This window comes from Coloeus monedula (assembly GCF_965178545.1).
Source record: "Coloeus monedula genome assembly, chromosome: 9".
Lineage (NCBI taxonomy): Eukaryota > Metazoa > Chordata > Aves > Passeriformes > Corvidae > Coloeus > Coloeus monedula.
The window spans coordinates 12,902,165-12,928,923 of NC_138789.1; the positions used below are offsets into that span (position 1 = coordinate 12,902,165).

The 26,759-nt window shown below is 34.7% G+C and overlaps 1 protein-coding gene across 4 annotated transcripts in view; it reads left to right on the forward strand.

Annotated features, from left to right (window-relative positions):
- Nucleotides 1–26,759, forward strand: part of CDC14A (cell division cycle 14A) — a 54,475-nt gene extending 27,716 nt beyond the window's left edge. Inside the window, exons 7-16 of one of the 4 annotated variants that reach the window (XM_082286747.1) lie at nucleotides 1,214–1,276; nucleotides 4,380–4,467; nucleotides 6,068–6,298; nucleotides 8,417–8,555; nucleotides 11,190–11,346; nucleotides 13,418–13,533; nucleotides 14,114–14,161; nucleotides 15,177–15,305; nucleotides 16,246–16,564; nucleotides 24,949–26,759. In XM_082286747.1, the coding sequence (XP_082142873.1) occupies nucleotides 1,214–1,276; nucleotides 4,380–4,467; nucleotides 6,068–6,298; nucleotides 8,417–8,555; nucleotides 11,190–11,346; nucleotides 13,418–13,533; nucleotides 14,114–14,161; nucleotides 15,177–15,305; nucleotides 16,246–16,564; nucleotides 24,949–24,978 (1,320 nt within the window). In that variant the 3' untranslated portion in view covers nucleotides 24,979–26,759. Of the gene's footprint in view, nucleotides 1–1,213; nucleotides 1,277–4,379; nucleotides 4,468–6,067; nucleotides 6,299–8,416; nucleotides 8,556–11,189; nucleotides 11,347–13,417; nucleotides 13,534–14,113; nucleotides 14,162–15,176; nucleotides 15,306–16,245; nucleotides 16,565–24,948 lie in introns of those variants that run through there. The other 3 variants (XM_082286749.1, XM_082286748.1, XM_082286750.1) reach the window with 3 other exon arrangements.

The window sequence follows — 26,759 nt, forward strand, 5'->3', positions numbered from 1 at the left end:
TGTTCTTATGAAATTTATTACTGGAATTTTGCCTAGTTCACCTACAGAGGTAAAAACACTTCGGGCAGAAAACATGTGCCTTAATTGAAAGTAGTTTTAGTTTACCTGGATAAATTTGGTGTTTATGTGTGTGTATATCATGTACATGTAATTCAGGGGGCCTGAGTTCTGGAGTGCAGCCAGCCAGCCATGCTTAAATGAAATACATTTTTCAAAATCAGCTGTTCAGACAAACCTCTCAGTATCTTAGGTTTCGTGACAGGTCCAGTCACTCAGCCTATGTTGTCTATAACAAAGCTGTTTTTGTCTTAAAAAGGTCTTCTATATGTAGCAAACAATGGCAGTTTGATGATTACTGGTTTTAAATCATAGACCTGTGATGTGTTCTTATCACACCTTAATTCCAGAATGTTGTGCAATATCTGTATTTCTCAGAATGCAATAGGTTCAGTATAAATATACACTGCAGAAATGTCTTCCACCAATTTGGAATAAATTTTGGCTATGAATTTCATATTCATAGAATTGTTTTCAATATGGTTGTTATACACAAATCTTTAGTACAAAAGTGGCATAATTACTAACAGTACAGTAATTGAATATAAAACTTCTTTAGTCCTGTAATAAATACTGTCTAATGTAGTCTAGTGGACTTTATTCTGCCTGTGAAATGTGTATTAAAAGAAATACTAAAATACAGATTATACATGGTACTGCATGTATATGCCATTTTGCCTAGGTATTATGGTGGTGAAACCAGACTATTATATTAAGTGCAGAAAATCAATAAACTCTCAGTGTTCGATGTTCTGTTATGTCCGACTGTATGAAAATACATTTGGCATAGGAATCATTGAATGAGTGTATGACAAAAAGGGAATTGCTTTTTAACTTGTTGTCTGCCTTACAGAAAAAAACCCCACATGGTGAGGTGTGGAGAATCAATGTTACGATTTAAGTGATATGCAACAACCGTATGTCCCATCCTAGTGTCTTCAGAGGGGAAATAATGAGCCTATTGTGTTTCACTGACATTGTTGGAGTTCTTGTTGTCTGTGGTGTTAATCTGTGAAGAATGTAATGTTGTCTTAATGTAAAAGCTTCAATAATCCACAACCACAAACACTTAGGGATTTAGTTTTTCTCAAAAAAAATTATAAAATGAGATTATATATTGTATTTCAGTGTGAACTGACACCTTGTTGCCTTTTAGGCCTTGCAGCATGGATTTTTTGACTTTAAGACATTTGATGTGGATGAATATGAACACTATGAGGTTTGTACATTTAATAATCCATTGAATGTGTTTGAGTTACCTAAAATAAGAGTATACAGTATCCCCCAGCTTAAAACATACTGGAAACACATTTTAGTTCAAGTAAAACCCAGTGTTCATATGTTAGGTATGTACATGGAAACCTGTATGCTCGTTGTGAAGAACATGCAGGATTACTATCCTTGCAATTTCAGTGCATCATATCATAAATCTACTGTTTTCTTGTAGCATTTCTGCCTTCTGGGATCTCTGTTATGCTTTCCCAACATTCTCACAGGATGTGATCCACAGTCTCTCAGCTGACCCACAGAATATGTTTTCTTTCAGCACTTGCTAGCCTCCTTTTTCCATTCCTATTAGTCCCAAATACGACAGATTTTTGTAGCCATATAGATTAAGCAGATTTTGAGGGGTTTTTTTAGTAAGGATGCATTATGTGGAATTCTAATAAAGGAAATACATCCAAAATACTTCCCTAACAAAGTCCCAGAAAGCTAATAGATGTCATTCATTGTTCTGCCAACTTTCTTACAAAGATACTGTGATTGGCTTTAGATGCTTCTGGGATTTCGTAACGTGTGCACCCTTATCTGCCAGTAGTAGAAAGTCATCTCAAGCTACATTGCTTTAGCAAAGCTTTAAAATATGCCATGCTGTACCTGTGGGCTGGGCTGTGTGCAGAGGAAATCTCAGGCACAGAAGGTGTACATACATCTGGTCCAAAATAGTTGCATGGTCTTTGTCTACCGTGTCTCACTCCAAGGAAGGGAAAGGGTTTTTACTGAAATCAGTGACAATTGTTAAGTTTATTGGACACTGTCTTTGGAACAACTATAAATTCCTGTAGTTTTATTGGTTAAGTGGAAAGATATATAAACTAGAGGTGTACTAAATATTTGAATATAAATTAAACCCTCTTTTTAAACTTGTGTTGCTTTACTGTAGCCAGTATTCTTCCCCTCTATTGCAGTTTTCAGAAAACTAGGAAGTAATGAGAATAAAGTTGCTTAGTTTGAAAATCTCAGTTTTAAAAGTATTTCCTATAACTGTATGTATTTCAGATACATACTGAAATGCTTCATAAATGATCAAGAAAATGAAGTCAGAAGAGGAATAAAATGTGGAAAAAGTTAATTGACAGCACATCAATACAGTAGATGCCTGCAATAGGCAGTCTATAACACAAAACTGCCTATTTCACTAAACTTGAAAGCATTTGTAGAAGGATTTCTGTATCTGTAATGTTCCCTAATGATTAGGTTGAGAGATTGGTATAGCCTTTGCTGGATTACCAAAATTAAATGAACAAAACTAAAATTTAAAGTATGAAATTGCTGCTTTTTTGTTTATTCTATGTACAAAAAGAAAAAGCTTATTCTAAAAACAAATGGTAGTTAGGAATTCTTGGGATTCTGTACACATGGTAGGCATTAGTCTGCTTGAAAAAGAGTATTAAAATAATTGACTAAAGCTATCCCATTATCTTGTTTAAGTCTTAACATTATTTTAGTTTGTGAAAAGTACATATATGTGAATGATGTTTATAGTAGGCTGCTTGCTGAGATTAAGAAGGAAGAACTTGGAATCATCTTTAAGTTTTTGGTCCATTTTTTGGTATGTCTTCTTTTTTTTTACATATGGTGGTCAGCTTTATGTTTAGTTATGTCCTGTGCTATATTTCAAAAACTTTAAATGTTACAGGTTTTTGCTATGTTAGGTCTTCAAATGTGTGGTTATGTAGACAAAAGTTGCATACGACTTAAATGGAGCAGGCTAAAAGGAAATTTTATTTCATGTTTATAGTTCTTTCATCTTGCTGTGTTATCAAGGCAGCTAATTCCCCTTTTGTTGGACTGGAAGTAAATTACTGATTGGGTTTTTTAGTAATAATGGTGTTTGCATGTAGTGTTGAGCACATATATACAGAGATACCTGTAGTTCATGTTGCTTAAAATTAAAATTACTTGCTGCGACCCCTGTAACTATAAAGAACTTAATCCACAAATAAAACTGGTGATAGAAATACAAAAATATTTTTAGCTTACTAAACAGGACTTCTTCCCTAAAGGGAGTAAGGGTGCTGCAGTGCTGAGATGGCAGTCTGTGCTACCAATGGGGGGCAGGGGTCCTGGCTTGGCACTAAGGTTGGTTCTCTAGTCCTTATGCAACCTGGGTAACCTCCAGGAGTTTCCATTGTGCAAGGACGCTGGGAGCAAGCCTAATGGGCTCAGCTAACAAACAGTTGCTGAATTGATTACAGTGATGTCCATTATCAGAACCTTTCACTCATTAGGATGTTCTGATGAGCTGAGAGCTAAAAACACAAGCTTAATAATGCAGCTGAACTGAGTGCTTTGTCCTTAAAAGTCATGCTGAGAATAACTGCATTGCCAAACGAGGAATGAGCAGTCTTCAATTAAAGAAAGAAAAGAAGGCAGTTTTGAACTACAGTTCATGTTATGTATTTCCAAAGAAGCTTTCATTTTCAGCAGTGACAGAATTTGAAGAGCCTTTTTAGGTTTTCATTTAAAAGTGAGCAAGAATTGCAAAATGTCAGAGTTTGAAAGTTTATTAAAATCGAGTCTCTTAATTTCATTTACACTTTTCTTCTGTGATTACTGGCTCATCAGAGCTTATGCCAATATGTAAATTTCAGTTTCTACAGGGAAAGGGTAATTGTTTCGAAGGCTAATTGGTTTTTAATTTGTTTTCAGTGAACTGGGTTTTTAGCTAGTGCCTCATGAGCAAGCACTTTTCCATAATTTTTGATTAAAACATAGAAGAATGTTGGTGTTTGTCAATGTTATTAATAGGTGTCCCAAATCACTGAACCTTCTCAAGGAGAAATATCTTAAATAAAAGATCTTTCTGCTTTTATTGGAAAGCTTCAGCAAATTTTGTTTACGTTTCATGTTATTAAGATAGATCTGAGAAGCAGTTTATGGTTAATTTGTCCCATAGAGTTAAGCTAGCTAATTACATTTGAAGTGTTTCATTTTAATGCAACAAGAACATAATAAAGAGTAAAATAAAATAATGAGTAATTTTTTTTACCTTGTATATACAGATACTAAAATGTTTTTCTCTTCTGAAATTTTTGTAGCGAGTGGAAAATGGTGACTTCAACTGGATTATTCCAGGAAAATTTTTGGCTTTTAGTGGACCACACCCAAAAAGCAAACTTGAAAATGGTATGGTGTATGTTTTAATGCTGTGCTATGATCTTATTTTTCCAGTATGTAAAACCATCACAGCAAATGAGCAGAAGATAATAGAGAGTTATAGATCCGTTTTAATCTTCAGAAATAATCATCCAGTGAGCATTTTATATACAGTCATAGAACTTAATTCAAAAAGTTTTGGAATTCTTCTTTGCCAGAAGAATTTCAATTCTTCTAACAGTCAGTGACAAGGTGCCTGAGAGACTCAGGTCCCTGACTGTTCTTCTGGAACCTGCCACCTGATACAGTAAGTGTGCAGAATTAAAGGTGAGTTGCATTAAACACAGAAGACTCCATTAAAGAGTTTTGTAACACAGACCAGAAAAGATTTTTAAAGGAAGCTTGCCTTTACTACTTGAGATACTTGGGATAATGTGCAGAACCTATGGAATGTGATTCTAGTGGAATAAAAGAAAAGAGAAGCTTGACTGACAGAGGGAAAGTAGAGATTTGGTCCAGCTAAAAGGAAAATCAGTCATTTAAATACTACAATCAGTTTTTTTCTGAATTTTTCTGTATTATTTGTGCCATGTCCCATTGTTTATGTGAGCATATTTTCTGAATATCTACCTTCCCTCCCCACCCCCTTCTTCTGTTCTCTCATGTTTCTTTTATGACTGAAATGCTGCCAGTTTCATAGTGTCCACTGAAAATTTAAACAAAATCCAGAAAGCAAATATTCAGGTTGATTTGGGTTTCTTCCCCAATCATTGTTGCAGTCCTTTCTTGCAGATTTTTTTCTAAATTTAGTTAAATTGTTCCATGGAATTTGGAAAACCTGTGTTTTATTTATAACATATATAAATGAAAATTACTAAATTAACACACTTAAAATCCAGTTACATAACTATAAGTAACCCTTTCCCAGGTGTTTGTAAGTACACATTACAAAGCTACATTTTTCACATTATGTTGTGACTCAAATTGCATTTACTAATGTATATGTGACTTGTCCTGAACAGCTGTGTTGTGGTTGGTCATTCACCCCCTTCCCTGTCCCCCTGTCTTCAGCTAGAGGATCCTTTTGTCTCTCAACTGAGAATCAAGGCAATAAAGCTTTCTTACTTCACAGTAAGACAGTAAGAAAGAATATTTTTGGTACTGCAGTTTATCATTTGACTGTTTCTCTCGTCCATAATATAGATCAGCAATCTAGTTTTCTCATAAACAGTGTTTCCTCTTTAAGCATGCTTTTATTCTTTGATCTGCAGCTTATAGATAAACAGCTGTTCTGAAGTGTTGAGTTCATATATGTCCCTAGCTTTATGTATAAATCCTCCTTGCAGAGAAGAGTGGGGACTTAATGGGAGACAGTACAGCGTTTCACATAGGCTGTGTTTTAAATTTTTTCCTCCTAATACTTTTTTTAGTAAAAGTGGTCTTCATGAGCATTTGTTGGACAATTTTTTTATATCACTTAACATGTCTGTTATGAATAAAGTATAAAAGCATTTTTAATATTAGCATGTCTGTCATTCAAAAAAGGTTTCAGGGACAATTTTGAGTAGTGAGATCTTGAGCTTCATGAACCTATGACATTAAATAATTGTGGCTTTATTTTTTTTTATAGGTTATCCTCTTCATGCACCTGAATCCTACTTTCCCTATTTCAAGAAGCATAATGTCACATCAATCATAAGACTAAACAAAAAAATTTATGAGGCAAAACGCTTTACTGATGCTGGTTTTGAGCATTATGATCTGTTCTTCATAGATGGCAGCACACCAAGTGACAGTATAGTTCAGAGGTTCCTGAATATCTGTGAAAATGCTGATGGTGCCATTGCTGTACATTGTAAAGGTTTGTGCACTTACTCATTTCTCAGACTGAAATTCAAAATAAGTATAAATCCATAGAGTTTATCCCAGAAATCCCACAGCATTTAAGAACACTTTCAGATTGTGAGAGTAATAATGCTTTATGGTACTTGACTAAAAGTATGCCAAATATTTGTTCTTTTCCCATGTATATGAAGTCCTTACATCCTACACTGTTACTTGCAGTAACTGACAATCTGTTGTTCATTGTTCTGTGTTTTTTTTAATATGACTTGAAAACTTGAGATTTAGTTGATGCAGGTTTCTTTTTTGCATTATGCTTTCACAGCATTATGATAATTTGCTAGGAAATGCAAAACACTAAAAGGTTTTCTTTGTGCTTTTTGACTGTTCTACATTTTTCTGTGGAGTATGAATTCCAAATTTCAAGTTGATGTGAGTTATTGTGATGCCAGCATTTCAAACCAGCCTAATTCAGCAAACCAGCCAGAAAATGTACAAAACATGCTTAATCAAGAGAGATTAACAAAGGCTTTTAAGGGTTCAGCTTGATTTATGCTTAGAATTGTGTAAGGACATTGTGGAGATGAATGTCTTGCCTGATCAGAAGCAAAAATAATGTTATTCATAATTTTCCCATGACCAATAAATATGCATATGAAAGATAAATAGGTTTATATGCCAACAAGTTGTTATTGTGGGTAGAACCCAGAAATTCTGGCATTAATAAGCTGGACTTCTGCTAATTGGCTAAATGAGAGTATAAACTGTTGATTAGCAGGAGGTTATTAGTAGGTTGTTACTCTCCAGGGTTAGGTGCTAAGGGAATATAACATAGTTGTAGTAGTAGTAGTGAGTTAGAGATGTGCTTTTTACACTGAAGTATTTTTGGTCTTTTATCTGACCATTTAGTAAGCAAACCAGCAATCTTGTTCTTTTTAGTTTTTACACCATCCTAAATAATCCTCTCCAGTGTTAAATCAACAGTTAACTCAGGCCGAGTTACATTGCGGAGGTGTTCTGAGCACTGCTTTCACACTAGAAAGTGCTTGTCTCAGATGATATAGAACAGTTAATTGCAAAGGATTGTAATGGAAAGTTTGTACATTAGCAGAATGTTGGAGCAAAGAACTGAAATCAATACTTCTCTTTTTAAATGAATCTTCAGAGCTTGTCTTCCAAGCTGCAGTTATGGAAGCTCACTATGTGTGAACTTCTACCTTCATCCTTCTATCTAAATCATTTTTACTTTTGTCAGAGCAAGATTTAGTTATTGGTTAAATGTAAAGAGCTTGTAGTTGTGTATAGAATTGTCAGCAGAGATGTCTGGCTGCTTAGAGAGTTTCCATTTGGATAGTTGGTACATAAATAGTAGGCTACTGTGAGACTGTAAATTGCAAATACTGTATTTGTAGGAAAAAGTTTAAATGGGGAAACACTTACTAGTAGATGAGACACAGAGCTAGAAAGAGATTAATTCTCACTCTGTAGTTTGAGATTTTACTGATAGTAAAAGCTAATTTTTCTCTGTCTCTGTCCCCTTGAAAACATTGGGCAATGAGTTAAATGATTTTAAGCTACTGATACCTAAAATTATACGCTAGTCAACAGTCATTGCTGTTTATACACGTAGCAGTGAATAGTTTTATGTGTTGGTTTCACAACAAAACTGATTCAAAAAGAAAAAGCTTGCTTTTCAAAAAGAAAAAGGTTGCTCTGAGATGTGACTTGTATTTGCACCACAGTTTTTAGGTACGTGTGTTGGCCCCTCAAAGGTACTTTGATTATGTTTTTTTACTGGTATTGTAAATATAAAGCTGGTATCCAGCTTGATCACAGCTTTTTTTTTAAATATTGGCCTTTGTTTAAAAAAAGTTTGGAGTAGAATTGTTCAAGTGCCACAAGTGATTGCTGTTGTAGGTGTTCTTTTAAACACTTTTTCTAAGTATGAAATATTTGTATCTACAGCACTGAAATTGAATTATGTGATAAATAGGACACTGAATCAGGAATTCTTTCTTCAGATACTAATATGGTGAATAACAGTGCATGGAAGTTTTCTTATAGCCTATACTTTTATCTGATAATTATGGAATGCTCATCACTTCATATGTATCTGTTGATACTTGTGTTTCTATAGCTGGCCTGGGGAGAACAGGAACACTGATTGCCTGCTACATAATGAAGCACTACAAGTTCACACATGCTGAAGCCATTGCTTGGATAAGAATATGTCGCCCAGGCTCTATTATAGGACCCCAGCAACACTTCTTGGAAGAGTATGTATATATATATATATATATATACACACACACACACACACACACCTTCTTTGCTCCTCTCCATCCCTATCCATCTTGCACTATTTATAGGATCTGATTTGTCTACTGACATCTGTATGTTATTGCCTGTTCAATATATTTAAGGTTAGTTAATAGGGGATTGAAATCTGAGTTACTCAGAAGCAGTCAGCTTCTCTGGAGTTCTAGACCAGAACTTTTCATTTTGACCCCTTAAAGGGGCACAGGGCCTCAAGACTGCAGGTTTCTGTTCAGGAATTTAGGACTTAGACAAATGTGTTGGAAGTGGACAGATGTGGACAAAAGATTAAATCAACACATAGGATTTATTAAATATTAGCATCAAAAGAATAGTCTTTAAATATTTTATTATGTGTGGCACTTAAAATTAATCCTAAAATGGTATAATTTGTATGTTTTTTCTTTATTAAAACTAAAGATTAAGTAAGTACTTGGTGTAGAAAGCTTATGATCTCCATCAGATTCTTTAGGATGTTGTATAATACATTTCTGATTTGGAGCTGGTAGTTGTAGCCAAACAAATGTATGGTTTTAATACAGCTTCAGATTTGATCCTGACTGGAAATGAATGATAGTGATGTAGACAGTAAGTTTAGTACCATAGTGGTTTCTGTGTTGTGCATTTACTGTTACAGTGGTTATGCTGATATATTTGAGCTGATGGCAGGATATTTACTTGGAGGCATTTTCACTATTATGGGAGCAAACATTTAAGAAAGCCCACTCCAAGTAGGAAAAAGAGAATTCATCAGCTCAGCTAGATACTGTGTAAATAGAGTAAAAGATGCATCGATGCACTTGCATCTTAAAATCCATAGGATATTGGCGAGAAAGAGGTATTACTGTAATTCATAAGAGAAATTGAGCATGAATGAGCATAAATTTATTTATTTTCCAGTGCGACTAAATGGACACTACTCTGAGAGGTGGCTTGCCATTATTCAAAATACTGCAGATCACAAACTTTGACAAACCACAGGTGTTTACTGGAGGCAGATTAGTCTTCTTCAGACAGTGTTGATGCTTGGATACACTCTTAAAAATAATTTGCACAATAGAGCAAAATTGCAAGAAAGGTAGTAGGTAATGTAAATCGTAAGTGCTGTTTACTTACAAGATAGGAAAAACAAGGCTCATGTCCTCTGTTGTTTTGATTGAATGCATAGTTGGCTTGATTTTATAGATAGGCAAAGATCCTTCAGATCTACCTACATTATTCACAGCTAAGAGCTGTAGTGTTGTTCAGTAAGAATTTTCTACTCTCCTAAGGGTAGTAGATACCTGTTTGGAAAATCAGACAAAATTCAAGCGATGTCACCAGTGGTGTCAGCATGGGATTGGAAAAGAGTGTCAGTTACATCTTCCTAGTATCAAATGTCTTGCCCTCAGGGCTGCAAAGTTGAACCTGACAAAAAGGTAAAATCTTGCAGTTTTGATCTCCGAAACTTTATAGGTGTCAAAGCTTAATCTCTTAGGTTCTTTTAGGTTTGATAAGGGAAGTTTGACTAGTTTTGGTTTTTTTATAGAAACTCTTCCACTTAAGTGTGTATCAAATCAATTTGTTACTGTGTATGCAATTAATCATGACAGATTTCAAAGGTATTTAAATTCAAGCATGTTTTCTAGGCTACTTCCGTTAGGTGGACTAAGTGGCATTCCCTCTCCCCCCCCCCACCCTTTTGTTCTTGTTCTCATGATGTTTTCTTGGGATGTAGTGGAATTTTTCTGGAAGTGCTTACCTTTTGCATTTATTATTGATCAAGGTTAGACAGTTGGCTCAGATCGCCTTGCTCTTAAGCTTTGATGTAATATTTTGTTTCTGAACAAGAAAAGTTTCCAGTGAAAGTAGATTCTGATTTAATTTTTTTTTTTTTTTCTGTTCAGTGTAGGAATTAATTTGGTTTCAATAGTATGTAATAGGGTCTCAGTTCTTGGATGGAACTAGCACGACTGGTACCTACCCAGCAAGCATCCTTGACAAGGAATAATGCAGCCTCATCCAGAAAGTCTGTTCCGCCCATTCACATTGTAGCAATTAAATTGTTATTATTTTACCACCTGTGTGAAGGATATATTCTTTCAGTTTCTGAGTCAATATTGGAATGGTGTTGAACTTTACTTGACTACATCCACTTGCACATCACAGGTCAGCTGCAGTTTCACTGCACAATATCTTATCCAGAAAACTGACCCTAGTAAGTTGCAAAGTTCTGTAGCATCATTTATGCTACACGTGATGTATATAAAAGCATTGTTTAATATTATTTTTTAAGTTGTGTTTTAAAGGCCTTTAAAATATGATTGCAAATTCCTGTTTAGTTAACCCCTTTCTCCAGAAAGATTTGGTGAAATGAAGTTTTAGTACTGTGTGGTGACTACAGACTCATTTGGTGATTTTGGAGGGTTTTTTGTTGCTGTTTTTAAGTATGGAGTTTTTAAAAATTTTGTGATAGACATGTACATTTTTTTCCAGATGAAAATGTACAGAAGGTTCAAATATTGACAATCTGTAAGTGTGGCATGTTTTCATATGGTTTTTTTATGTGTATGCACATCTGTTGATATGAATGGCTTTGGTTTTGTATCCTGAAGGAAGCAAGCAATGTTATGGCTGGAGGGAGATCTCATCCGATCAAAGCAGAACCAGCGAGGAATTGATGCAAACATTAACAGAGTTCTTTGTAGCTTGAACGACATTTCCATCAGTGACACTCTGAATAAAGTGCAAGACTTGGATCAATACAAGGAGGTAAGTGTTCTTAGGAAAAATTTCAAGCAGACTGAAGCTGAGCTTTTAATAACTAGCTGTAGATAACTTCTAGATTTTCAGCTTTTTCAGGCTTATATCAGTATTAGATTGCTTTTTCTCAGATTAACTTTTTTAGAGGTCATAATTAGAACAAATCTCCACTTAAAAAAAAAAAGAAGAAAGATAAGTAATATTTAAAACTGTTACAGGTAATTTTTCAGGGTTCAGAAGGTTTGCATTCGAGTCATTCTCTCAGGATTTTAAGTTGTTTCTCTGAGAATGAAGGAAAACAAAAAGTCAGCTTTCCTCCTGGAAATAAAAAATCCGTGTAGTCCAAGTTTTTAACTAATAATGCGGGAGTGTATAAATGTCGATTCTTTTATCACAGTGTTAAAGATGAGGTGATGTGTAGGTTTAGGTTAAGGACTTTACAGTTATATTTTGGGAGCACAGGCATGAAGTCTGAATTGAAGTGAACATAGTTTTGTTTCCAGACTAGTAAAAATCTAAAACTGTAGCTTCTTACATTATCTATAAAAAACAGTCTAGGGGAGCTATGCATTTGGTTAATCCCTCCTGAGGTCTGTAATGACTAAAGAGGTTTTAGGTTCCTGATGGAACTGTTTGCTTGATGTAGAAGACCAGGCATGTAGTGGGCACATTTTTCATGTAGTTATTAGTATAAATTAAAATAAGCGTATATGATAATCTGGAAGAGTATTTTAAATGCATTTCTGTAAAGGTGCTGTTTCCCTGTATTTCACTTTCTTACAGATGTCATATTAAAGCTGTTCAACATTCAGTTTTCAAAACATTTAACTTCTTATCTTTTTGGGTATTTGGTTGTATCTCAAGACCTCATTAACTAGGATCTCTAGAATCTCAAAACAAAGGAATTTTCCCAGTCCCAGAAATTCGTGATGTCAAAGAATCAAAAGAGAGGACAGCTAAATGCAGTAACTGTTGGGCTGGTAGAGACAGTGAAACAAAATTCATCAGCATTGTGGCTGGATGATAGGTAACAATGGCCTAGCATGTAATCTGCAATGAAATCTAGCTAAGCTATTTATGTTTTCCTATAGTGAAATATTATATATAATTAATATATATTTCCTACAGTTAGACTATCATATCATTTGATTAACTTCTATCATATTACTTCTGTCAGTCCTTTATGTTGGTTAGTGGCAGAAACTATTGTTCTGTTTTATGCGGAGCAGTGAGTTCACTTAAGTACAAAAGGAGCTGCAGTAATAAAAATACTCCATCTGAGGTTAAATGAAGCGTAACTGGTATAAGTTTCTTTTCATCTGGAAAAAGAAAATCTGTTCTTTTCTTGCTTTGTGTTACTTCTGTATTTCTCTGCTACATAAGATACTGTCTCTCCATAATAGTTGGGTCTTAGAAAAGTGTTTTGAGACCAATCTGAAATTATAAATAGGTATTGAAACAGTGTTGGCATACATTTTTAATATATCTTAGAGTTTATAATATTTTCTAAAACTAGAAGAAATGAGGATAAAACTCTAAAATGTGTTCATCCTATATTCCTTATTAAGTTCACATGGGGAAATTTTTTCCAAAACTTACTTTTGCAGAGAACATAAGAACTTTCAGGTTTTTATTTTTTAAATCTAGTAATTTAGTTAAGTTGATTTTTTAGCTCCTCTTGTGGGACACAGCTTTATTTAAATTTCTTCCTTCCTTGTGCATAGCAAAATTTTGTGTTACTGTTTCCCTTGCGTGTTGCTGACAACTTTAAAAATAGTTATGAAGAAAGTTCATGTTCTATAAAAACAAACTTCCTTGAAGTAAATGAATGCTGGCATTAGGCTTGAGCATCCTGAACTGTCTTTAAGGTCAGATTCTGCAAAAGTCCTGTGTGAGTATGTTTGTACAGAGGCACATTAAATGTACCAGAACTATGGAAAGAGTAGTGCCGCATCTGCGGAGGATGGTAGATCAGCCTTCTGGATTCTCATCTTTGTGAAGGAGATGCTCAGTACTTTGAAACTACACTGCTCCTAGGATTTGATAGATTCCCTTGCTTGCATACTTTTGTGTTTCCCAGAATGATTCTGAAGACAAAGCAGATGTGGAAGCTCAGAATGGCATGACACAGGGAGATAAGCTTAATGCCTTAAAAAGTCGGAGACGGCCTTGTTCTGCTACAACTGGAGCTCTGAGGTAATGATACCATTCTGAGGTGATGTGCAATTTTAAATTCAGTCCATGCTATCAGATCTGTGTGGCAAGTACATGATCTTGTTTAAGGCAGTGGTACTACCTGTACCACCTTTTGTGGTGGAAATTACTCCAGGTATGTATCTATTAGTTGCAGATTTGGTTTGTTAATCGTTTCCTTCTCTCCTTTTTTGCCATCTGTCTCCCTGTTTAGGGATACCTTCTTACTGTGTAGCACTAAAAGATAATGTAAAAAATACTTCAAAATCTTCGAGTTTAAATCTAGCATTTTAGAACATATGACTTGAACAAAATATTTTTAATCGAACTTAGTTGTCTTTCTGTAATTACTTTTCTATACTCCTTATATAAATTTAGAATTTTTCAGATCCAGTAAAAATGTGAACTGTGAAATTAAACCCGAAGTAACTCTCTGTTCTTTAACTGTAAATTAAAACACTGATTTTCAATAATTCTAACTCTTATTTTTATATTTTAAGCCAACCTGAGACATGCAGATATGTTTGGCAGAGGGGAAAGGCATTTTATCCTTGGATAAAGTTTACTGCTTTTGTTTCTTCAGGCTGCAAGACATGAAACTGCACACCAGGTCAATATCACAACCCTTCAGGTATTGACTTTAAAATTTTTTTCTAAATGTGTATCACTTGACTAGGATCTTAATTTCCAGTGTTTTGGATCATTGCTAATCAATTGATGTGATAACTGTTTCAGGCTTCTGAGCACAGGCAGGTAACAAACGTTTTTAAACACCTGCCAATTGCATGCCTTACCCCATTGAATCTAAAATACGATATGTAGGACAAAATTACTATCATTATCAAGCGTTAATACTAAAAAGAGCACATTTTTCAGTTTCATGACCTGAATTTTTGAGTTGAATTACTCCAGATGGCTAGCAGTGGAAATGAATGTTTTACCCTTTCTTGGTGTGTAATTAAAGCTGCTCAATGTCATTTTCCTTCTGTGCTTGTAGTTGGAGATCTGTACCCAAGTTTTTTCATCCTTTCATCCATTGTTGTATCTCCTGGTCTAGAGTTGGAGAAAATTAATTTTTTTAATTAATGTGGACAGCCATAACAGTAGCAATTTGAGTAGTCCTGTGTAACGTACATACAGCTTATTATCAACACATGGAGCATTTTGTCATTAAAAATCCCACCCTAAAAAGAGCTGCATGTTCTGTGCAACTTAGGGAGAATGTTCATTTGTAAATGATGATGACCTCTTTGAAACCTACAGTTTTGGTTTTTTCTACTCATACTTGCTCTATAAGCTCAAAAAGTACTCCTACTCAAATTTACATTTTAAGTTCTAAAATTTATGATAAAATTTACAGTAAATCTATAAAAAATGGACACTTGGCCTTCATAAATTATCAAGGCGAAAAGTAGCCTGTAACTGTTTAATAAGGTGCAGCTGTGGAAATACTTGGAGTGGGATATCTGGAAAGTTTTTTTTTTAAAAAAGATGTTTGAAAAGGCAAACTTGAATTTTTGCTGTTGAGCTCTCCGACTTGAAAATTCACACTTTTTAAAATACCAGTCTGTGTACTGAAAGGCTGATGTGTTTGAGAGGTGTATTATAAGATCTTGCTTCTCACTGGAACTCTGCGCTCTTTTTAGACTGAATACTTCAGGTAGCCCAGAAGGGTCCATATCTCCTCTGAAGGCCTCCCGAGTGATGGCAGTTACTTCACCATCTGCAGAAAGAATAAGCAGACTTTCCACGTCCTCAGGCTCTAACCTTAAAAGGTTTTTTTTCTTCTTCTCATTTTGGTATAAATGCTTACTGTATCCTGCAGTGGTTGTCAGCACATCTGCAGTTTATGAAGCGCTTGCTGTTCTTGGCTATAAGAAGACTTAAATTTACTTACAGAATGATGTGCTGTTCCACTAGCCAAACTTTAGTTGCCTACAGATTTAAAAAACAAGCAAAACCCAAAATCTATCCCACTGGTCTGAGAGTTTTATTGAGATTGTGTCATCAGACACAGTATTGCATTGCTCAAGTGGGTTATTTTGGTTTTTTTCACTTATCTGAGTTTATAGAGGTTTTGCAGGTATTCCCACAAGTCTCTATACTAGTACTCTCAGAATACTGAGTGGTAATTAATACCATTTTTTTAATGAACCATTTTTTTATTACTATTTATTTCCATTATTACTATTGTCCTAAGTAATTATATGTGTTAAATGACACTCAGAATGACTGATGCATTTTTAATAACTGTGCACAAATATTTGCCTGAAGAGAATAACCAGCTTGAGATATTTCAGAACACCCTATTTCTATTCTATTTTATCATGTAATTTCTTGGTTACTTGGAGGCTTGTATCACAAAACTGATTTCAAGAAACGGAGGAGGAGTTCTTAAACTGTTCCATGTACACAAAGTACTTCAGGGTTAATCAAATACTGCCTAAACCTTTTAACACCATCTCCTGCATGTGTGTATGGTTTGACAGAGGTGAAAGCTGGCCATGGTGTAGTGCTTAAATAAGCAAAACCCTGACAAAGAATTCTGCTTTTCATTACTTGGGAGCTAAAAAATGAGCCTGTGTGCAAACACAGATTCTTTCAGAAGAATCTCTGTTATTCACCTAATGTCTTCTGAATTGTCTGTTACATTTTTTGTATATATCTCTACATACCTTGTGTATATTTTTTTCCCTGCATGTGTTTTCCATTCAGCGTTTCCATAAGCTCCAGACTAGCCAGTTCTCTAGGGAACCTGTATGCTGCTTCAGATGATGAGGAGAGCAAAATGACATCATCGTCCTCTAGGACAGGTTTTTCTGTAAGCCATATCTCCAGTCACCTGAATGGCAGCTTGCAGCTCCCACACAGGAAAAACCATGAACTGAACAACAACTTATACAACAGAAGCAGCAGTAGTGGCAACAACCTGAGCAGCCAAAGCAGTTTTCACAGCGCTGTGACAGATGAGTACACACCAGCCTTCCTTTATGGGCCTTACAACTCCTCCAGCACGATCCCAGAGTCAATTCCTGTAAGTCACAGTCACAACAGCACTTTCAGGCAGCTCAATGATGCTTTTCTTTCTTGCTTCTGTGAGCAAAACTGTTGAAAAAAGAATTCTTAACTCAGCATAATTCTCCAACTTCCTCTAGTGTGTCTAAACTGCACCTTTGTCTGTTACCTATCATTTCAGCTACTTTTTTTTTCCATCTCTTCTAAGCATCTAGTACATGGAAGCTTCATGAAAATAAATCACACCTGAACTTTAACACCTTTTCTGATATCTTTTTTAATGGACCTTCTTCCCTTTAGATTTTATTTCAAATTATCCGTAAGTCTAACACAAGTTAATTTTATGACTTTATCTTTGTGCAGTAACAGATTTCAAGAAGCCTTTGTATGTATCATAGTAAATACAAGGTAGAACATCTTTAAAGATAGGACTTACTTGCTCTTCACTTGAAACCTACTCCCTTTTCTAACATCAAATGTGGAAAGTATTATAAGCAAGGTCTCACATTGCAGCTTTCATTCTCAACAACTTTGGTGCCTTGGGCTTATTTTGTGCTCTTTTTCTGTGTAAAAGAGTCTGTATGAAGAGGATGTACAGATAAACTAATGCAACTTGGAAGTGTTTCTATACAAAACGCAGAGAGAGAGACTAAAGAAACTTCAATTATGAAATCAGAAGTAGCTTCATCTATCCTAGGGAAAAAAATAAGCATATCTACTACTATAAATCTAAAATCAATTTAAAATTCCTGGTTTCCAAGGATTTGATAGCCTACTAATTATAAAAAATAGTACACTGTTTTTAATAGATTTTGCCTATGATTAAGGGAACCTGTCAGCCTCTCTTGACTAGTACTGACAACCCAGTTGTCAGTATTTTTTTAAAAAATTTTATTTTTTTTTACTGGGTGGAAATAAAATTGGCTGTGTGTAAAATTAACTTCAGAGTATTGCACATTGCTCTTCTGTTTCCTTACCACTGATAAATTGTTTCAATATAAAGAAAGTTTTGTTCCTATACCTGCTAGTGGTTTTGAGTGTGGTGAGTCTGTCTTAAAACAGCTAATAACATACATTGCATATAACTAGTTTGTCCTGAGAAAGATCATTCCTTGGGCTGTGTTCTTTCCCCTGTGGAAGTGGAGGACCTACCCTTTTGTTAACAGCTCAGATATGGCACCACTTACAATTCAGAAGCCACATCTTTGTAGCTTTGGAGTGTGAATTGCACTTTCTGAAGATAGATGACAGTAGGAAATAAAATCTCATTGTTCCCTTATGGAATTAAACTGCACATGTGACTGAAACCTAACCTGTATAGAAAGAACTTGGGAAATGAAGTTAGTTGAGGGAATGTGATTCTGTATTCTCTTACTTAGTGGGTTCTTCCTACTGTGGTAAAATCTGCTTGACCTAAAGCAGGTCTTTGAAATACTTTATACTTTCAGACTCCTTGTTTACAAAAAAATGTAGCTTCTTATCCACTACAGTTTATCTGGAAATAAGTACTGATATTCTATGATCTTAGAATCACTGTTCTGCATTGAGTTTAAAATTGAGTTTAAACTTTAAACAGCAGCAGTAACTTGTTTGCAAGGGAGTTCTTGAATGTTGTCACATCTTCACCTCTTTGACTGTGTTTTTCCCTACTATGTGTGATTGAAATAAACTATATATAATTGAGATTTTTCAAGTGAGATACAGAAACCATAACGGGTTTTCTATGATGAAACAAGTTCTAGAACAAGAGGACTGTTCTTGTTTGACTAATCTGTTTAATTTCTTCAGGCATAGAGATGAGGAGAGAGGTGAAAAGCTGTATAACAAGCCAGGAGTGTTTGTTTTGAGACACATTGATGAGTCTTTCATTTGTTCATACATTCTGATTGCTCTGGAAAGTCATCCTTTTTAGGTGTTCCCAGTCTTTAATCCAACATGCTTACAGAATTTCAGTCCACAGGAGTTCAGTCCTCAGCTCCTGTTGAGTATACTGGAACTAAAAGTCAATATACCAACAGTGGCTGAGAAAAATCACTCATCTGAATAGTAAGTGGTAAATTGGCTGATTTTTTTTTTTTTTTTCCTAAAGTCTCACTTTCAGTACTGTCTCATATTTAATGTATCGAACAATAATTCTTTGGAGAGTCAGCCCATTCCCATTCTTTTCAGTTGTTTCTTTTGTAAATTATATGCTGCCAGCAGCATTTCTTAGAGGGGTTTTTTTCACATTTTTCTTACAGCTACATATTATGCATAAAGTATATGCATGTAAATTTTCATGAGGCACCCTAAGGGGAAGAAACTCCTTGTAACTGTAGTGTGACTTAGTCATGAAAATAAGCTGACGTTATTCACAATGGGCCAAAATTTACAGGAGTACCAAATCATAATATAAAGCATTACAGAAACAATTAGCCTGTTTCCTCAAGCAGCTTAAAAGGTTGAATGTAAATATAATATCTTAAAAACTAAGAACTGTCACCTCCTTTGGAGAGGTACTTGCCATAACTTAATGCTACAAATGATTTTTAGCAGTGGAGGCCAAGTTCGTGGGCTTGTTCCATAAGCATAGGACCGGAAATTAAGTTTTGGTGACACTTTGTTTCTTTTTTATATGCAGATATTTACAAAATTCTAGGATAGTGCTGTGTTTCTCCTCAATCTCATAAACCCTCCAGGGTTCAACATAATTGGCTTGACACAAAAGTTCCCCAAATCTATGTGGGGAGGGAGGGTGGTTTACAATGTAGTAAGTCTCTTCCAGAAGTGTAGCATGCCTTTCTTTCTTGGATAAGGATGACTTAGGAAAAGGGAGGAAAGCAAGGAGTGGTGGCTACTGTGTAGTTTAAAGAATGGGAAAAGAGCAATTCATGAACAGGTGAAAACAGCCATGTTGCCAGCAGAGAGGCACTTAACAGCTCTGCTGATTGCAGTGGAGAAGGAAATTAATTTTTGTCTCTTTGCAGTGGAACTATTGTGATTTAAAACACTGATTTAAGTGAAATATGCTAGGCATAGTGTAAAGTTTTAGGTTGAATGGAAAACATTTTTAAAGAAAACAAAACCTTTCTAAAATGCACAATTCTTTTGTTTTAAGAACATCTTTAGTTTTTTTCCTACCTATCTCAATGACTTAGTAATGCATGGAAGGATATAAGGGTGTAACCTTTGAATAATTCTTGGTTTGATATTGCTTGCTGTTGAGTAGAGGTTACACACAATCAAATGCAGCAAGATCTTTAAATGAGATTCCATCTCCAGTCTTCTCTGAAGAGTGAGGTGAGCTAAAAATACTCTTATTTTATATATTATATGCTGTGATAGGAGAAGCAGCATTTCTTAGTAAGAGTGATGCCATGCAAAGCCTACATAGCAAAGTTCAACTTTGTTTTACCTGTAAACTAATACTCTTTCAATATAATAATGGCTAAAAAGTGATCCTGTTTGGAATATTTTTCAAATATGTTCTGATTAATGCATTTGCTTCTAAATGCACCCTATAGCCCTGTGCATCTATCCCAGTCACAGAGGAGTGCACTGAATTGTTACCCATTTTATGCACAATTGTCTGAGTGGAGTTACTGTGGTATTCTGAGGTTTAAGGCAAGAGTAGGTTTTTTGATCATTTAATTTCTGAATGCTAGGAGTGTCTGATAATGAGCATCTCACTGACTAATTCAGATGGTTTATTTTGAGGACAACATAAACTTTCTGAAAGATGATTTCCACTGATTGAACACAGTCATGCTTAAAACTTTCACTTTTAAGCTGAAACTTTCTGTATCTCTTTGTCAGTGTTACAGCCCTGTTATCTTATTTTCTTGTCATGGAGATATCTCATGCTAGTCATCTCAACTTGATTTTCTTTTGATAAGCTAAGTTAGCTCAAAAATCCTTTTGAAAAGTGTTAAAATTCTTTAGTGTTTGAAAATCTGTCTGGTCCAGAGAGCTGCTACTCAGTGTTATCCTGCTTAGGAATACACAGCTTGTTTTATCTTCTTTTACTGTAATACACTGGAAGCTGAGGAGGAGAAGAAAAAAAAAAAAAATTCTTGCCATTGATGATACTGACTTCTATTTCTTGTATTTTAGGCCCATGTCCTGCATTCCCTGAGGGTGGTTTGGTTTGAGGTTTTTTTTCTTTTTTTCTGTGGAACTCCATGGAAAAGTATAATCTCTTTTCTTTTTATTTGGCTGGTTGGTTTTTTCTCCTCCCCCTCCCTTCTTCTTAACTGACCAAGGAAGATTGGTTTTTCTTACTGCTTCAGCCCCGACATGCAGCTCCTTTGCTTTTCATGGCACTTATCAGTGGTCTGAAGCTCGTCAGCAAAATACAGACTAGTATGAAGCCTTAGTACAAGTTCTGGCAGAATTCTTTTAAAAACAGAATTCTGTTTAATCATTTCGACTTCACTACTTCAGATGCTGAGGTTACTTGGAAGTCATGACAGCCCAGCCTAGGCTTGTTGGAGTGTTTGTGTTAACCCTGCACTTCTCTCTAATTGGAGCACATCGGATGATGGACCTGACAGAAGTCTATTGCATGTCCTGGTGTTTTGTTTATTCACTTAGCTCATCAAAGGATTCTTGAATGATACTGATGAATTCTCTTTCTCTTTATTGCCAAAATCTCCTTTCCCTGAGTTAGATATCAAGCTAACCAGCTGTAATAATGCAGTACTTTTATTTTATAAAATCACCATATCACTCTTACTTGTTTGTCTTTATTAACATGAGTGCTTCAGGAGCATTTTGAGATGGTTAGGACAGCAATTTTTCAGTTCTAGTTTGTGTTCAGTGAACTCATTAATGAGCTTTTTCCCCAGTATGGAAGAGAAAGTTATTCACTGATCTTTTTTTCCCCTGTTCTGCAATGAAACAGCGTTAATACTGCTGTTCCACATTCCATTTAATAAAAAAGAATAAAAAATAACCACAGCTGTAACTATTGTCTCCAGCCACATATTTTTCTCAGATGGTTTTTGTCCTTCATAAGTGCAAGCTTATAATCCACTTTATTGTGTTTATGCTGATGAACTAGAAGAAAAGTTGGATTTTCAAAGAGTAGAAAACTTGCTGTTCTACTCAGTTAGAATAAATACTTTATTTACAAATTTTACAAAGTGTGTATTTTGATTAAACAGAATCTCTCAAAATTACAATTTGCAGAATTACTCCCTTCAAGTATAATCACATTTAAGGTACTGCTATAGGATTTTTTGCTTTGTTCTTAGAATAGTTCTAAATCCAAATGTTGCTCTTTAGTATGTATTTTTATTGGAGAATATGTAACTGGGTAGTCTCAAGATGAGTCACCTTTTGCTTCTATAGCTGTCATGGAAACCGGCAAGATGGAAACATTTCCAAAAAATTGAGAAGTGTTAGCAGTGTTTTAAAATTCATATACATCATCTTTACCTGTAACATAGTTTTTCTTAATAAGAACTTACCATTAATGAAGATAGGACAGGCTTTGCAAAAAACAGACAAACACACTAGTGCATCATGCTGATGTGTAAATGTAGCAGACCCACAGGATCACTTCGTGTGTGTGCGTTTTCTCTAATGCATCCTGAGTTAGTTTAGTGGCTCTTGTGTGTTCATGGTAGTTCTTGCCTGCAGCAACATTCCTATTGCAACAGTGTTTTGGGACAGTTGATGCACAATTCAAAAAACTTAAATTACATTTTTGCAATTATCTGGGGAAAGTGCATGTTCAAATCCTAACAAATAGCCCTAAATGCTGTAGGGTTTTTCTGTCTTGAAAGAGAATTCAGGCTGACTTTGTCCTGCAGTTGCATGTCTGCAAATACAGTTCTTGTGCCTCGGTGGATCTGGTGCCTATTTTCTCTTCCAGGAGGCTTTTCGTGCCTCCTGTTGAAGAAGAAAAATGAAAGTGATCTAAGCAGTTGTTTCAGCATAAGCTTCATTAGATAGCCTTATTGGTAGTGAAACTATCTAATTATGAGTTCTTTGTTTAAATGCCTGTTACTTGGGTATAAAATGGCAAGCTTGACATGGCATGGGATCACTGTAGGAATACACATTGAGATTTCTTCTCCACTAACTGATTTTATACTCTCATCTTTGCAATTCAGCAGTCAATTTTCTTTGGTTTTTCTTTCTTCTTCTATTTTTACCTCTATTTTAAATAAGATTTTGTTAAATCCAGCAAATTACTTGTAAAAGTGGATTGGGGTTTTTTGGTCTTAATAAAGCTTTCAGAAGCATAGGCTATACTTTGAGTCATGGCAGATACAAATTTTAAAATAGAAAACTCCTCAAAAGATTTAAAAGAAAAAAGGAAGAAAACCACAATTACAGGCTTTGAAACATTACAGTCAATTTCTTCAGACATGTGAAGAGATTTAAGAGCACAAATTACTTCCCCGAAAATGCAGAAAAAATCAAAACAACAAGCTTCTTCTGCTATATTTAAATTTTTCAAACTTAAATGTGAGTCTGTGTATTTCACAGTAGCTCAGTTGTTACAGCTGTCACCATGTTTTTAGTAATAAAAATTTTTATGAAGTCACATAGATTAACCTGGGAAAGACGCTGTTTAGATTTAATTATTTCTCTGTATTCAGAAAATACTTTGAAACATTAGGAAGAAATCATTGCAATGTGAAGTAGAGTTATGATGAGGGTGGGAACACACTGAAAAACATATTTCTCCATTTGAAAGTAAATAAACTCTGCCTGCCCATCTGTAATGAAAATTACCAAAACATGGTATCCTGTTTCCAAACAATATATGCTGCTAGATATTTGTTCTTTTTTTATATGTTTCCCTGATTTTTTTCCTTTTTTTTGGAACTTGGATTACTAACAATTTTAAGAATTACAGTTTGAACTTCAGAATTTAAATTTAATTTATGGTTTGCTTCTTTTATTTAAATCATGATGTAGAATTCCTGGTTACTACTGTCTGCTGAGTGAAGGGCTGGCATTCACAGTTCTTTGTAACTAACACATGCTGGCTTTGAGTGTACAGTGCTTTCTGGTCATCTTTCATCTGTCCAAGCTTAAAGTAATCTATTGCTGTATAACATATGGGAGTATATAATTACATTTCCTGCCATTTTTAATGGTTATCAACTTTACTTGGGATTCAGTTTTGATGGATCCATTTCAAATACTGCACTTACTAAGTGTAACCATCTTTCCAGTTGTTAAAATACACATCTGAAAATGAGAAACCCTGGAGGATCATTAAGAGAGCAGAAGCTTCAAGTGCTCATCAGCAAAGGGCTATTCCTTCTGCCTCGCTCTTACTACAACCAGACCCTTTTTAGTCAGTGGTATTCAAATCTATATGCTGACAGCACTTTTTCTAGGAAGGAATATCCAGATGGTCTCAAATCTTCAAGATGTGAAAATGCATTTAAAAGACAACTTTGAAAATATACACTGAGACTTAAAATATAGGGGAAATGTGGTTGTGTGATATTAGTTAGAGCTATAAAGGTGTATATATAACTGTATTGTGCACTTCTGCTAATAGGTTTCACTATGGGTACCAAAGAGCATTTCTATAATGACTAGTTAGGAATAGTAGGAAAATGGAAAACTGTGAGGTTCCAATCTGTCTTAGGAGTCATGTTGGTCTCCAGTAGTTCTAATTCTGAAGAATTGATGCAGTTTTAAAATATGTTTGGTTTTTTATTTGCTATTTGTTTATAACCATACTAATCTGGGACAGCTCATCACTATATAAGACCAGTTATTCATGAGAGTGACTTCTTAAACACATCTCTATAGGAGCTAATAAAATTATTGGATACTGTCTAAACTGATTAATCAGTTTCTAATAAAACTTCAGACTTTAGTAGAAACAGAAATGTAAATAAATATAGTAGACCAAGTTATGGTTTTTGCTTATTTATAGTGACTTGTTACTAATCCAGATTAACCATTTGCAGAGCTTCATTTTCATCTGGTTTTGGTAATCAGACAAATTTATCCATGTGCATAAAATTGCTAATGTAGATTTTTTCCTCAATAATGAGCTACACCATATGTTTCCTTTATCATTTTCTGAATCAACATAGAAAGTAAGCTGACTCTTTTACAGTAGCAGTTGGATTCTCATTCAGGATAAGTGGAAACAATTCAATTACAGTAGCAGTGGTATTTTAAAGGACTTGTAACACTTCAAGAGTCTCAAGAAATTGGTTTGGAAAAGTAAGCGTAGGAACAGGCAAATTGATGGACTTTACTGTACTCAGATTTTAATTTCTTCTATTTTATTCATCTTTACCTATGCAGAGATTCAAGTCCCCCTCCAACTGTTTATTTTTCTCCTTTCTGTCCTTCCTCTACTGCTTAAGTGAAAAATACATGTTATGTATAAATAAAACCTCTCCAGTGAGTTTTAATCAGTTTTTCTTCTCCGCACAGTCCCTTCAGTCTGAGTATGTTCAGTACTAAAGCCTTGCTGCTTTGGTGAAACCTGCTGAGCTCTTCGAATCTATGTCCTTCATGGTGCAGAAGAACTGAAGAAAAGAAGCTGCTCATTAAAAGGAGGAACCTTCAATACAAGATGTCTTAAAACCTTAACACCAAGAGGAGACTTCTTAACAGGAAGAAATTTATCATTAATGACTACTGCAGATGCACTGAAGTTGAATTTATGGAAATTACTACCCCCATGTTATATACAAATTTAAATTTTTTATGTTGAGACAGCTTGAATATATTTCTAATGAGTTTCATTAAGACATTTATTAACTTGTGTACAGAGTTAAAATATGTATTAAGAGAATATTTTGGTAAACTATATATAAAAATTATGTAAAAACTAGAATATATTTTAATTTAGGGTCTACTTTGCTACAAAAATGTGTATTTTAAAGAATTTGTATATGTTTATCAAAGATATAAAATTTTTTTATGAACAAGAGATTTTTCTTGTTTTATGGGTCCATCATTATTGCTTAGAGCCTAATGTAATTTACTTTTTTATTAATTGGTCTTCTGGTAACTTGATAAAAGTCTAACTAGTGAGAGAATTGTTATCACAATATCAACTAAAAGTACTTGATGCATTGTCTGCTTTCCACTTCTAGCTGCTAACGTTTCTTAAGGAAACACTATGAAAGAAAAATAAAGGGAAAATATTTGTTGAGATGTGATGTAATTACATCTTCTACTGCAACAAAGGTAATTTATGTGATGATTCAGTTGTAAAGTTAACACCCTTTCAATTTGTCTTAAAGGATTTATGTTTTGTTTTCAATGTAGAATGTTAACTTTTGCTATGCAATATATGCTGCAAAAATGAAGGCAGACCAAACTGAAGTTGGTAAAAATGTACAATGAATTTAGGTAGCACTGCATACTTGTATGCTTTTAACCTACATTTGGCGGTATGTGTACAATTTCCTTAGCAACACACAGTAAATGTTGGAAGTATATTAAATTTTCATCTATCAATTGGATGCCTCATAAACCTTTAAATTTGTTGAGCATATGGCTGCAGTAACCTCCTGTATCATGGAATGTTTGTCAATAGTAAAGATGCCCTTTAATCTATGGAACGTAGAGTTTAGTCAGATGTGATCAGGAATGAGACATAGGATGAAGTGGTGTTACAGGGAGGCAGTAAAGATTGTGTGTAAAATTTTCAGAACTCCACAAGTGCGTGGTAGGGAAAAGAACGTAAGCAACCAAGGATTTGATTTGCCACTAATTTACAAGACAAAAACAAAACAGAGTTGTTACCTATTGGCTTTTCCAGTATCTGCAGAAACTTGAAAATAAAACCTGGTTGAATTGTCAATCTTGTTCCTGAAAACCTGTGAATACCCTGCATTTGCTTTAAAACTGACGTTAAGTACTACATCATTTTTTTAAAAGATCAGATCACAAATTGCTATGGAAAGTTGTACTGAAAGTGTTAAAAAGCAATACTGAGAGCAGCTATAAAAATCAAAATCACTGAATAAAATTTACATGCAATATTGTACATTTTTGCAACTGTGTATATGTAACATACACACACAAAGTAGTGTGTGTGCATATATATATACAATATACTGTATATGAATTATAGATTAATGGTAAGGTACTTCTACCTCTCATAAAGAATTTTCTCATGTACTTTGTTATAAATAGTTTTCCTTAATAAAATACTGATGAATTTTGAAATGTAGATATAGATATATATATATACACACACACATTCAGGTAATTGATAATAAAATGCCTTT